This window comes from Eurosta solidaginis, chromosome 1 (genome assembly GCF_040869045.1).
Source record: "Eurosta solidaginis isolate ZX-2024a chromosome 1, ASM4086904v1, whole genome shotgun sequence".
Lineage (NCBI taxonomy): Eukaryota > Metazoa > Arthropoda > Insecta > Diptera > Tephritidae > Eurosta > Eurosta solidaginis.
This window is the reverse complement of record NC_090319.1, coordinates 286,857,153-286,870,835: the sequence shown is the minus strand read 5'-3', so window position 1 is coordinate 286,870,835 and position 13,683 is coordinate 286,857,153. Positions and strand designations below refer to the sequence as shown.

Genomic DNA, 13,683 nt, shown 5'->3' with positions numbered 1-13,683 from the left:
AAATGTCCCTCTCAGAAAACATTCGGCATCAATTTTTTCAATTTCCAGCGAGATACTCGCCACAAAATAACGAGTGACGGCTCTTATTGTATTTATCATCTTTGCTTTGGTTTAAACAGAGAGATATCATTGTCAGTTTGTAAATATGTACGTACATGTATGTATGTGTACATTCATATATATGTTTTACCTTCTTTAGCGATGAATCATGCCAAACTATCATTTCCTTTTGATGGACCTTGGCCTTGTGAAAGAAAATAAACAATTAAGTTGAAATTAGCTTTGCCGAGATTTAGGTCGAGCTTCTCCCACATAATAGAAATGTTTCCTATAAATTGGCGAAAGCTGTTGTTTGTTGCTTGCACCAAGTGGCATCTGCTGGACGACGAATCATTTTGCATACACTTTATGACCGAAATACGATTGATCATTGTTGACGAAAATTTAAACAGTATTTTTGTGTTCCCGGTGTGTTTTGAACCTGAGGCCAACGGCATGCAAGGTAAGCGCCAGTCGCTTCATTGCTGCCCTAACTGGGGCCAAATCCAAATTGCAAATGAATTTAACTCGTTTTCCTTTCGGATAAAAATACTTTTCTTTCCGAAGCACCTTTTACACTTCCCATGCTGCCGCCTATTCTTCTGCACATATAGCAGGAAGGGTATGAGTGACTTGTAGAGCTTGATTTTCGGACCTCTATGCCAGGATTTTTTTTTTTTTTTTATTTTTTTTTTATTATTACGGTCTTTAAGACCTAGTTTAGGTTAAAATAAGAGATTAAACATAAATACTCATGTCACATTTAGTGACGTACAATATAAAAACAATTTTTCTTTGAACTTACTAATATTTTCAGTCTTTCAAATCAGAAGGTAACTCATTATACATTTTATAAATAAATATTATAAATATTCAAGAGACCTTTTGGCGAACTCAGTTCTTATTCTAGGCAGTCTTATATTATTGCAATTTCTAGTTCCATAATTGTGGATTTCATGATTATAATGTATTTTACTACTTAGGTAATTCGGTAACATTCCTAACCTAAGTTGGTGTATAAATTTCAATGTGAAATAACTAACTGACTGTTTAATACTAACCCAGTTTAATCTATTGAGCATTACAATTTTTGGAGTTCTTGGAGGACATTTTAAAATAAATCGCATTGCCTTGTTTTGCTGTATTTGAAGTTTCTTAATATATGTATCATTACTTAATAGCAGAATAGTAGGACAATAAATAAAGTGTGGTTCAATAATTGAACGATATACCGAAATTTATGACTTTGACTGATATGTTTACATGTTCTATACATGAAGCCTATTTTCTGTGCAATTTTCCTTTCCAGATAAGTTACATGCTCTCCAAAATTTAGATTATCATCAATCAAAACTCCTAAATACTTAATTTTGTCTACTCTTTGGATTTCCATGTCTTTTACCTTCAGCGTAATATTATTTAAACTATTGTTACTTATGATATTAGTGTTTTTACAAAATATCATGAACTTAGTTTTTTCGACATTTAGTTTCAGTTTTCTAAGGCATAACCATTTGTATAGCGAGTCCAGGTCTTCTTGTACTTTCAGCATGGCACATTCTGCATATTTTTCACTTATGATAAGCAATGCATCATCCGCAAATAGACGTATTTTAGAATATTTTAAGCATCTTTTGATATCATTGATATACAATGTAAACAATATTGGTGCCAAGACCGAGCCTTGTGGTAAACCAATGTTAACATCCACCACTGATGAAACCTCCTTTCCAATTATCGTTCTCTGTTTTCTGTCACCCAAATAATTCCGGAACCATTCCAACGCCTTTCCTCTTATACCAATTTAAAACATAACGTCCAATAGCTCAGATCTATCGACAGTTTCAAAAGCCCGTTTTAAATCCAAGAAGACAGACACCGTAAATTTTTTTTCCGCCATGTCTTCTTTCCAATCTGCAATTACCATATTCAACGCTGTTTCACAAGAATGGCTCTTCCTGAATTGCGATTGTTCTGGGATAATCACATTATGCTTCTCTAAGTATGCCACAAGTTGATCCTTCACCACTGTCTCCATAATTTTTTGATCTGTAGGTAACGTGTTAATTGGACGTAGTTCCTCAGGTTTCATTGTATTTTTTACTTTTTCAACAGGTATTATTGTTGAAATTTTCCAGTAACTAGGTACAATACCGCTGTTTAAGGATTCGTTAATTATGTCTTTGTAGAAATTAGCAGTATATGTCATGGCATCTTTAACGACACCCTCCGATAAAAGCTTGTCGCCGCAATATTTGTTTTTAAGTGATTTTGTGATAATAATAATATCGTCCACTACAATGTCAGTAAATATAAATGTTTCCAATGGATTACTATGATTTACGCTTATTTCATCCCCATTTACAATTTCTTCGATGCTATCATTAATTTCAACAATACTTTGTATAAAAAAGTTATTTAGGGCATTAGCTATATCATATTCATTTTCCAGGCATTCAGCGTTAATTAAAATTTTAGTGATATGTTTTTTAACATCATTAAGCTCGACGAGGTCTTTTAGACACTTCCACATACGTTTCATATCGCCATTGTTATGATTTACTCTATATTCCATGTATTTCTTTTTTTTTATAAATTATGGTTCTTTTATATATTTTCTTAATGACGTTATATTCGTCCCAAAATCCAGTATTTTGAGCAGTTTTATAAGATTCTATTTTTCTTTTATGCAGGTTTGTTAATTCACGGTCGTACCACTTATTTCTTATCTGTATTTGGGTCCTCTATATAAGTCAGTGCTTGCATAGCCTCAGTTAAAACTTCGTTCAGGGCTTTAGTTTTAGTTTCTACTCCGGAAATTGACATAAAGCTGAAATCGCATGTTCGTAGCAATGTTAAAAGATTTTCAGCACTATAGTACTCCCAACATGTAACAGTAGCATACCTTCTCATTTTACAAAGCTTTGTTGTTGGCACTTCGAAGTGGATTGTCTCATGGTCAGAAATGCGACCTATATTCACTGCTTTAACTTTATCATTGTTACTGAATAGCAAATCAATTCTTGTAGACGAGTACTCTGTTATCCTTGTGTCGAAGTTTATCCTTTGTATCATTGCCATTTGTGCAAATAAACTTGTTAGCTGGTTTGAGTATGTTGACGATACATTTACATTGATATTAAAATCACCAATTATTAAATTAATATCCGCCTCCTTGAGATGTTCAGTGATGATTTCATTTAGATAAGTAATAAAGGTGGAATCACTGCTACTTGGTGAGTGATATAGTACACCGATTTTCCATTTGTTTATTTTTACAATAATGCACCACACATTCATGTTGATAGCTTTATTAAAAACTATGCTAAATTGTATATTTTCATTCACATACATGACAACACCGCCAGTATGCCTACTTTGAGAGTCGCAACGAATGCATTTGTATGTCGGAATACTAAGTTCAGAATCCCAGCCCTGCAAAAATCGTGTGACCAAAAACTCACACAGCCACACGAATTTTTGACAGGGGTGACGATTTGGAATGAAAAATTCTCCAAATGAAATAGCATGTTGACAAATTTAGCTTTCCCACAATGTATCGTGCTCTCTCGCACCTATTATTTTTATAGGGATAGCAAAATACGTAATTTTTGCGTGCAAAAACATCCGCCATTTCTAATTCAGCAGAGACAGCAAAACATTTGGTGGTGGAAAATTTTTTCAATTTTGAGAGTTTTAAGTGGAATATCTCCGGAAAGATTTAAAATTAAGAGGGAGTTCTCCAGATCACAAATGTATATATTTTAAAGTGCGCAAACTTATAATTTAAAAGTTATTTGGTGTTAAAGTTTGCAAATTTCTATACAAATTTTATATGTGTATACGTATATATATGTGGCAGCACAGCTTTGTAATGTCATCAATAAAAAAATATATATATATATATATATGCATGTTGCTACAAAAGCGCGATTGATTTAATAAAAACATTTATAATAAGTAAAAAGAATGCAAAAATGAAATGTGAAATAAACAAAAATGCAATTTAAGTTTATCGTTGCCAATTTATGTATATAGATACGTATGTGGATTAAGGTTTTGAAATATGTGTAAATTGTAATTTAAAGTGCTATAGAAATTTGCTAAATTTGCAAACTTTAACAACAAATAACTTTTAAATTATAAATATATATATTTGTGATCGGGAGAACTCCCTCTTCCATTTGATACCAAGTTTTACCCCGAACTCGGGGGTGCTACTCTAAAATTTTCCCAGTCTTTAATATACAATGATTTTTGCTGTTTATTTCGACAAAAATTTTTGATTTGATTTTTGTGCTCATCGAAAGAATTCACAATTATATAGCACCATGCCGCGAATTATGATAAAAGGTGGTGTGTGGAGAAACACTGAGGTAAGCATTTGACGCGACTGGTTACTCTTGGCCGTTTATTAACTAAATTGATAACTTTCAGGATGAAATATTCAAAGCAGCTGTAATGAAATATGGAAAAAACAGTGGTCACGTATTGCATCACTGCTGCACCGCAAATCTGCCAAGCAATGTAAGGCACGCTGGTACGAATGGCTTGATCCTAGCATAAAGAAGACAGAATAGTCACGGGAGGAGGATGAAAAGTTTTTGCATTTGCCAAATTAATGCCAACACAATGGCGTACAATTGCGCCGATTATTTCAGAGGGTTAACTGGCACCAATTGTTCACACCAAATTGTTAGGTACAGGATTCGCCACGGGTAGGTGAGGTTGGCAATCACAACCCCTTGAATCATTTTGGGCGGCAGGTATGCCGCGGATATATTCTTGGCACTTGTTATTGATGGCTTTTATGATTCCACCAACACAACCTGGACAGACGCCAATGCTCAGTCAACCACCCAAGCCGGGTCAACCCCCAATACCCGGACACGTCCGGACGTCCTGGTTATAATGTATGCTAATACAACTAATAATTTACAAATTTGCTGATGATTATTTTTGTGTTATTTTCTTTAGCAACCACCTGCACATGTTACTGGTAAATATCAACAGCCGCAACAGTATGATCAAGCCCAACGCCGTTTATATCCCGATCAGATGCCAAATCCGATAAGCGTTATCATTGAAAATCAAAATAGCGCTGGTGGTGCTTTTATTACTAATGAACAGAGTTTATTACCACCATTGGTGACCACAAAATATGTGGTAGAAGATCAGGGTAACTCCTCGCCACGTTACGTTAGGTATCGATAATCGATATTAATTTTGTTTGGCAATTACATTGAACTTTCTTCTTTGCAGGTCGTCTTTGTGTTGCATACCTTCAACAGCTGATTTATTAAAAACAACAGCTTTGTCCATTACACTTACCGTCTCACCAATGGCACGCACGTTTGAGGGTGAATATGAGCGACTGTTAGCGCGCAACAAACCAGTACACCCTTGAGTACCTAAAGTTACAAATTTATTCTACTTCAAAATGCAACCTTGTGTCTGTATGTCAAGTAAATCGCCTACACGAGTTCAACTGACGTTAAGGCATTGCATTGGATCCTTTGCCTTTTCTTTTTCTTTTCGTTGGCGGCGTTGAACAAGGAGGACAAGCAGCACAAGTATTTTAGCGATCACGATCACGACCACGACCACGCTTATAATTAGATTTACAATCATATAATTGCAATATAAGTTAATCATTTCCTTTGTACAGAATTACACCTGAATTAAATGAATTTTACAAGGTAATACAGCTTAAAATACGTGTTATTTCTCCACCCGCCAACAAGCGACCCATTGTAAATTTTGGTGAATTGGGTGCAATTAGATGTAATCGTTGCAAGGCTCAATAGCAACTTGTAGATGCTGGTCGTTGTTTCCAATGTCTAATTTGTAAAGTAACAAGAGATGGTAAACAAAATCTTTCACTTTTACTTGTGTTCATTGATCCATATTTTTTCTCGACAGTGCCAACTGCATATTTCCAACATTTGGGCCATACCGGGCAGCGTGTCGATAAATATGAACGTCCTGAACTTGTATTGGGTACATGAGTATTTGTGTAAAAAATGCTTGGGTACCGATAGGTCTCATGGTAAACCTCAACTCATATCCAACATCAATGCCTCGCATTCAATTGTGGCACTGTACGCACTACATTGGGTTCACGTAGTATGGACAAGCATATTGTTGATTCCAGTGGTAAGGCCACAATTTCAAATGATAGGGCAACCATTATGAAACTATTGGATATTGTGAATCCAGCCGTAAAACTCTAGTCGACATCGCCAAATTTCAAAACGCTGAGGTAAGTTTTTTGTTATATTAGAATGTGTAGAATAAAAATGTTTCTCTTATCAGGTCGGCGATGGCACCATTTCAGTAGTATTTTAAGCATGTGAAATCTTAAAACAAGTTAAGCCAGATGTTGAGGAAGGCGTGCATGCACGTATCATCATTAAAGCTATACGTAAAGCTTTACAATTATGCATGCTAAAATATGACATGGCTGTACATGTCGAAGCGCCAATCAAAGGAGCAACAAAGTGCTTTATTGGAAAAATGATCTGCCACAGCAATGTCCTCCAATGTCCAAGAGTATCAGAAAATTGTTGATGCTGAATGGCGTATTCTGTAGAATAAACTAGCTAAGTAAGGCGACAATGTTGTGTTTTCTAAATTACCAATTGGTGATGTTGCTACACAGTATTTTGCAGATCGTGATATGTGCTGTGATGTTCATGTACCAAAAGAAGATTGGAAACGTAGAATGAAAGCTTGTGGTGGTGCTGTTATGACTACAGCTAATGATATTAATTCAAGTGTTTTGGGTCAATGTGATTACTTTGAAGAACGTCAGGTTGGTGGTGAACGTTTCAACATTTTCCAAGGTTTGACATTAATTTCATTTTTATAGTTTATAATTATTTAAAGGTTGCGTTAATGCTAGAACAAGTACATTGATTTTACGTGGCAGTGTTGAACAATTTTTGGAAGAAACTGAGCTTCGTTACATGATGCTATAATGCTTGTGCGGTGTACAATTAAACATGATTCTGTTGTTGCTGGTAAGTCAAAATACAAATTGAAACAAATGTCTAATCTTAGGGCCTCATTCTCTATTACGAAACGAACTTTCGATGCGGATCAGAGACGAATCGCTAGTGTATTTCCACTATGTTAAACAATGGCAACTTATCACTTGACAATTACTTTTGCCTTCCTGTTAGTTAGAAAGGTGAAGACCGAACGAAAATGATAGAGAATACCATTGCTAGACGAAATCGTTTGGAGGCGAATCGTTCGTAGGGTGGGTAGAGAGGGATGGCCTGAAGGTTTAATGTGGCCACATAAATCGTTCCCGAGATGGTCGGGCTAGCACTTTAATGGTGCTGTGTTACCGGAGCGTACCAGATCTGTATCCGGCTAAAGGACCATCACATCGATAACACTCCCCAAAGCCTTCGGGGAGCAACCTTATCGCTACAAAAACAACAACAACATTGAGTCCAAATCCCGAAAAAAACTATAAAATTTGTGTCAGTGAAATGATAATTATTGCTTTTGGTTGTTAGTTTTGAGGCATCGTCATCGAGTTCCTTCTGATCGTATATGCCGGTTCTTTTGCATTCTTTTACATGCATAAAGTGCCGTTGAAGCCTTCCTCGCCCTCTCCTCCACGTTGAGCTTCCATAACAGCTTACTGTCTGGGATCATTCCTAGATATTTTGTGCAAGGTTTCTCCCGTAGGGTCGCCCCTCCTAACTTAGGCCTGGTCCAATTACAAGACCATATGCAACGTCATCTGCGTAAACCGTAAGTTTTTCTAGTTCCTCGTAGAATCCCCTAAGCAGTTGGTTAATGACCAGCGTCCACAGCAGAGGTGATAGCACCCCTCCCTGCGGAGTGCCCCTGTCCACTACTTTCGTGGCCGCGTACAATCCCCATTGCGATGTAATCTTTCTGCAGTTTAACATGCAGTCGATCCATCTGGGTAAGGCTGGATGCACTTTAACGTAATTAAGACCATCAATAATCGCCCATTTAGAAAACTGCGGCAATGCTTAAGAAAACTTCTAGAGCATATTCCTTATATTCCAGGGCTTTTCTATGCTTATTACCACCCTATGCAATGCGGTGTCTACTGACTTGCCTTTGGTGTATGCCTGTTGTGTTGTGGAGAGCAGCTTTTCATCCACGTTGGACTTTATGTACACATCTATCAGCCTCTCAAAGGTTTTGAGCAGAAATGATGTTAAGCTATTGTGTCTATAATCTTTGGGATACACGTGACCGATCTTCCCCGCCTTTGGTAGGAAAGCTACACGAGCAGTTCTCCAAGAGTGCGGTATATGATTCAGTTTATGCACCCATCGAATATTATTTTAAGCCATCCCACGACCGTCCTACTTGAAACTTGTAGCATGGCCGGACATGTACCATCTGAGCCCGGCGATTTCACCACCACTACGAGATCCTCAGTAGTGTAATTAGGCAGCATATATGAATGCAGCTGTTTCCTTACCATTACTACAGCTCGCACCCGTCCTTCCGTTTGCGCATAGTAAACGCCAAATGCGCGCGCGCTAAGTCCAGAAACCTTTCCTTCCGATGGAAGCCACGGCTCCTGGATCAGCGCGTTAGGAGGAGGAGTGCGCTCGACGCCACTTTACTGTGTTGGAGGTTTATCTGTAGGACTCGCAGCACCAATGGGCTGCTTGTCCCCCTCCAGCACCTTCATCGTGACGTCGTCGTCCTCCCTTAGCCCTTTTGGTTTAGAGTGTTCGAAGCCCCCTTCAGCATCTTGTACCTGTTGTGCCGGGTGTTCCTCTGTGCGACTCACAGCTCCATCTGGCTGTTGGTCCCCTTCTAACACATTCGGGGTGACGAGGGCTACCTCCACATGTCTTTTTTCCCTTAGGTTTTTGAGGTCCTTTTCGAATTCGCCCACGTCCAGCGTGTTAGGACTTTAATACCCGCGACTTCTTTTCCTGAGTCGCATATAAATTTTGCCTGTACCTAAGGACTTTTTTCCAAGCTGCGCGTACAATATATCCTCCGCCTGCTTGTTTATTTGGAAGATGTATAACTGACCTTCCTCCGTAGGCCGAGATACAGTAAGTACATTCCAATCCTGTGTCGGTATGTTCGGATTCTGATTCTGCAAAAGTCGCAGTGTATCCTCCGACTTCATCACGCACGGTATCCATACCTTAACTTTTGGTACCTTGGGGATTTGCGCTTTATCCACCATCTCAAAACGCGCGTTCGTGCCCTGCCTTTGGAGGTTTGAAACCACTTCCTCCAGCCACCGCAAGCTCGCGATGTTGTCGCACGCTATCATCTTCATACCATTATACCATCCCCGAATCAAAGGTTGGAAGGAGCTTACTTGGTTATTCCCGCATCATCTTAAGCATTAAGCTAATAAGCTCCTTTTCTACAGATCTCCACCTTTCACTAGTCATCTGTTCGAAAGGACTGCTACGATCAACCAGCGCCACAGTCAGTGACTGCTTTGCCACATCACTCATCTTCTCGGGAAAAGCCGGCGTCTTAGTGTTATTTCCCTTTGGCACCTCCGAGAAAGCCGGAGTCTTAGCGTTATCTCCCTTTGGCTTATCTCCTACTTCCATAGTTGGAACTTCCCTCTGACTCGCAGCCTTCGAGGTAGTTGCTACCTCGCTATTGGGGCCCATCTGTCTTACAGCTTTGGGTCAACTTGTCTTGTCTATGGGACTGCCCTGCGTCGCGGCTCTGGGACTGGGCCCTTTCTGCCTCTTGAAAGCAGGCTTGTCGCCTTCCGCCGAACGTTGCCTTTTCATTCTGCCATTCGACGCTTCTTCCTCCTCATACCGGTTGCAGAACCGAGGGTTTCTCGCAGCAAACCTTTTGAACTGCCTTCGACCTAATTATACCGCCTCATGAGCCCATGCCAAGCGCTCGATCTCCTCTTCTGTTGGGTCCACCACTGCTCCCAAGCGTTGTACAATTCTTAGTACTGCACGGTACTTCGAGAGAGCTCTTTGCTCCGTACGCTTCTCCACTCTTCTACTCCTTTTTCATTTGTGTGCTTCTCCTACACGGAGTTCATTGAATTAGCACTACTCTGGCTCCCCGAGTCCGACGCATCGCTTAATGCGTATTTATCGTCCTTGGCTTGCGGCTCAGTCCTCTTCTTATCATCGTCCTTATGAAAATTAGGTAATGAGTCGTTCACCTTGGTCGTACGACCACCAGCCCGACAAGGCGGGCTCAGCGGTCCAGTATTATATACAAGGAAAGAACCGTCAGCCACAGCAGCGCCCCTTACTGTGGTAAGGCCATCAATACTTCCCGAGGTGGTCCGGTATCGGGAAGGCTCCGTTCGAATACAGCCGAATTTATCCCCTGACTACAAATCGTCCAATAGGCACGGTCCGCATAACACCCTGGATTAGGGGGTTGGCAGTTCTTGGTCACCTACATCCCGCCGCCCTCCTATGAGGCGAAACGGCGTAGATGCCAGTCCTAAACAGCTCCTCCTCATAGTCGGGCGCTATGGAGATCGGCTAAGCCCTCACACCAACGACGATTTTCGTTACAATTGCTAGTGCATGCTCTCCAAGATGTAGATCCTGATCGAAAGTCACACCCAAAATTTTAGGGTGTAAGACAGTCGGTAGGGTAATGCCATATGGTCGACATTTGGCGCGGTCATGTTTTAATTAAGGTCAACGATGATTTGGTTGGTGAAAATATCAGGTTTCGCGAGGCGACAAAGCTCATCGATGTAGGAAACAATAGCATAGGCGTAGAAGCAATAGTGACTCCTGGTGGTAAAGGTAGCTATTGATATGTAGAAGTTAAGCAGAAGTTTGAATATGAGTTTTTTTTAAGTTATAGCAAAAAAAGCGTTGAGGATTTTTAATATCTTACCAGGTACCTTCAAACCTATTCAAACTCAATTTTCACCAGGACAAAGCTGCTGAGACTTCGCTATACTTTAACATACAATACGTTACCCCATTTTAGCACAACTATCATTTTTTGATTTTATTAAATTTTATAAAATGTTTCTTCCTCTACAGTTCTATTTCGGTATTGGATGGTAAATATGGCTTTCGCATTTTCTCCATCAATAACTGTGAAAAGGTGGAAGAAATCTATGCGGGTAAATCTCACATATTATCTTGGTCCAGCGTTTCTTCAATAGCTCTCTAGTGGTGATGGTGACAGCAGAGAAACCCAACTGTTTACAAATGTTACACTTCAAAAAGAATCAAAATATCTGCCATTGCGTTTACGGCTCAAATACCCACAGTATATGAATGAATCGATTGCACCTAATTGTCTGCCTAACGGATAGTATACATATTCATCAAATCGAAAATATTGCACCAAACGAACTGGGTCTGAATACTGAAACAGTACACATATTCAAAATCGATGAGGAGGCTGTGATGATGGTATAGGGTGAGTTGTTGAATAACATACGAAAACCACTTTAACCCATCTATATATTTGCATTACAGCTAAAGCTTTACAAACAGCAAAAATTGCTGGCGCCAAGCAATTGGAAAAGGCAGTGAAGCATTCATCACACTGTACGGATGGTATAAAGTTAGAAAATGCTGTTGTAACAGCTGCCACCGACACAACGGTCATAGTAGCGGCTCGTCCGACTATCTATCGAAGACAGTATAATCATATTTTTGCCAACACAGGTTAGCGATGTGCTTGCACAGGAAAAGATTTCAATTGGAAAACAAAAACCAGTTAAGAGAGTTTATTTATTATTAAAGTATTTACTTTTCTTTATATCAACAGTATTAATTTAAGTTGCAATATCACGTACATATATAATAAGGGATGTGATATGATTGCTGTCGGAATTAGATTTGAAACCAATCAATACTCCTGCTAAGGGTTGTAGAATTATTGCTTGAATAATTAGATTTAGAACAATAATAAGCCTGACTTAATTACAAGTCGTACATTTTTAAGTTCACCAATTACGACAGCAATCGGATTCCACAACACCTTTGAATATTCTTGATCTGAAAAAATCTGAATTTCTACTAAGCTTTAAGTTGTAGATTATTCAAATAATTGGAGTTTTTTCTAAAGCTTAAAATTATTTTCTGCTCGCTTAGAAAAGATTTCAATTGGAAAACAAAAACCAATTAAGAGAGTTTATGTTATTATTAAAGTACTTACTTTTCTTTATATCAATTGTATTAATTTAAGTTGCAATATCACGTACATATATAATAAGGGATGTAATACGATTGCTGTCGGAATTAGATTTGAAACCAATCAATACTCCTGCTATGGGTTGCAGAATTATTGCTTGAATGATTAGATTTAGAACAATAATAAGTCTGACTCAATTACTAGTCGTACATTTTTAAGTTCATCAATTACGACAGCAATCGGATTCCACGACACCTTTGAATATTCTTGATCTGAAAAAAAAAAAAGAGTAAATGTAATCTGAATTTCTAATTAGCTTTAAGTTGTAGATTTAAATTGATTCAAATAATTGGAGTTCTTTCTAAAGCTTAAAATTATTTTCTGTTCGCTTGGAAAAGATTTCAATTGGAAAACGAAAACCAATCAAGCGAGTTTATTTATTATTAAAATACTTACTTTTCTTTATATGAACTGTATTAATTTAAGTTACAATTTCATGTGCATATATAATAAGGGATGTCGTGATACGATTGCTGTCGGAATTAGATTTGAAACCAATCAATACTCCTGCTAAGGGTTGCAGAATTATTGCTTGAATGATTAGATTTAGAACAATAATAAGTCTGACTCAATTAATAGTCGTACATTTTTAAGTTCTTCAATTACGACAGCAATCGGATCCACGACACCTTTGAATATTCTTGATCTGAATTTCTACTAAGCTTTAAGTTGTAGATTATTCAAATAATTGGAGTTTTTTCTAAAGCTTAATATTATTTTTTTGCTCGCTTAGAAGAGATTTCAATTGGAAAACAAAAACCAATTAAGCGAGTTTATTTATTATTAAAGTTCTTCTGTTTTATATGAACTGGATTAATATAAGTTCCAATTTCATGTACATATGTATATAATAATATTGAAAATAATAAATATTGAAAATTCAATTTTTTTGGTTCATATTTTATTCATATGGCTGTTCCAGGTAAAGTAAATCTGCAGGTAAAATTCACGTTATATGGCGGTTATATAAATGGTAAAACCGCAGTAAAATTGATTGTCAAATGACTCGAAAATGTAGAGTGAAGTGACGGAAAAATGACCGCCATTTGACGAGCATTGTGACGTGTGTGAGCAGCACAGTACTATGCTCACATCCTATAGGTGGGAGCGGAATGCACGATCACATTAATAGGAACGAAACGGAAAATTTGGTCACAAAAACCTAATCCGCCCATGCAAAAATGACTATGAATATAACCGCTGCAGAAAGTCACAATGACCGTAAAATGACTAGCAAAATGACGTGGAGCGTTTTTGCACGGAGATATGTTCTGTTGTACACGTTTCCGTACATAACACAATACTTGGTCTTCTTATTTCAATAAGACGTTCCAGCTCGATTTTATTTGCTATGATACTACTAATATTAAGATAAATGCATTCCAAGTTGTATATATTGCTATCTCGATTTACACAATATTTTGACTTTTGCGCTGCAGTAAGGATTTTCTTTGG

General features: G+C 38.0%; 1 protein-coding gene across 7 annotated transcripts; it reads left to right on the top strand.

Moving 5' to 3' along the window:
* The first annotated feature begins 3,701 nt into the window (after positions 1-3,701).
* Positions 3,702-13,098, top strand: LOC137237434 (T-complex protein 1 subunit eta-like). 7 transcript variants are annotated; one of them, XR_010948952.1, is made up of 11 exons: positions 3,705-3,794; positions 4,235-4,415; positions 4,477-4,952; positions 5,017-5,243; positions 5,302-5,904; positions 5,962-6,301; positions 6,355-6,645; positions 6,711-6,884; positions 6,928-7,061; positions 11,064-11,448; positions 11,508-13,098. XR_010948952.1 is itself a non-coding variant. In XM_067761061.1 (8 exons), the coding sequence occupies exons 7-8, from the start codon at positions 6,719-6,721 to the stop codon at positions 7,017-7,019; spliced, it is 258 nt and encodes an 85-aa protein (XP_067617162.1). In that variant the 5' UTR covers positions 3,705-3,794; positions 4,235-4,415; positions 4,477-4,952; positions 5,017-5,243; positions 5,302-5,904; positions 5,962-6,301; positions 6,355-6,718; the 3' UTR covers positions 7,020-7,247. The 7 variants fall into 7 exon arrangements, 1 of the variants encoding a protein (XP_067617162.1); XR_010948951.1 differs by having other exon boundaries at positions 3,706-3,794; positions 6,701-6,884; XR_010948955.1 differs by having other exon boundaries at positions 3,702-3,794; positions 4,277-4,415; positions 6,355-6,853.
* Positions 13,099-13,683: the final 585 nt, after the last annotated feature.

Coding starts and splice junctions, on each gene's coding strand:
- LOC137237434 (XM_067761061.1), top strand. CDS start 6,719: ATGTGCTGTGATGTTCATGTACCAAAAGAAGATTGGAAACGTAGAATG. Junction 6,885..6,927: donor ACGTTTCAACATTTTCCAAG/GTTTGACATTAA, acceptor AATTATTTAAAG/GTTGCGTTAATGCTAGAACA.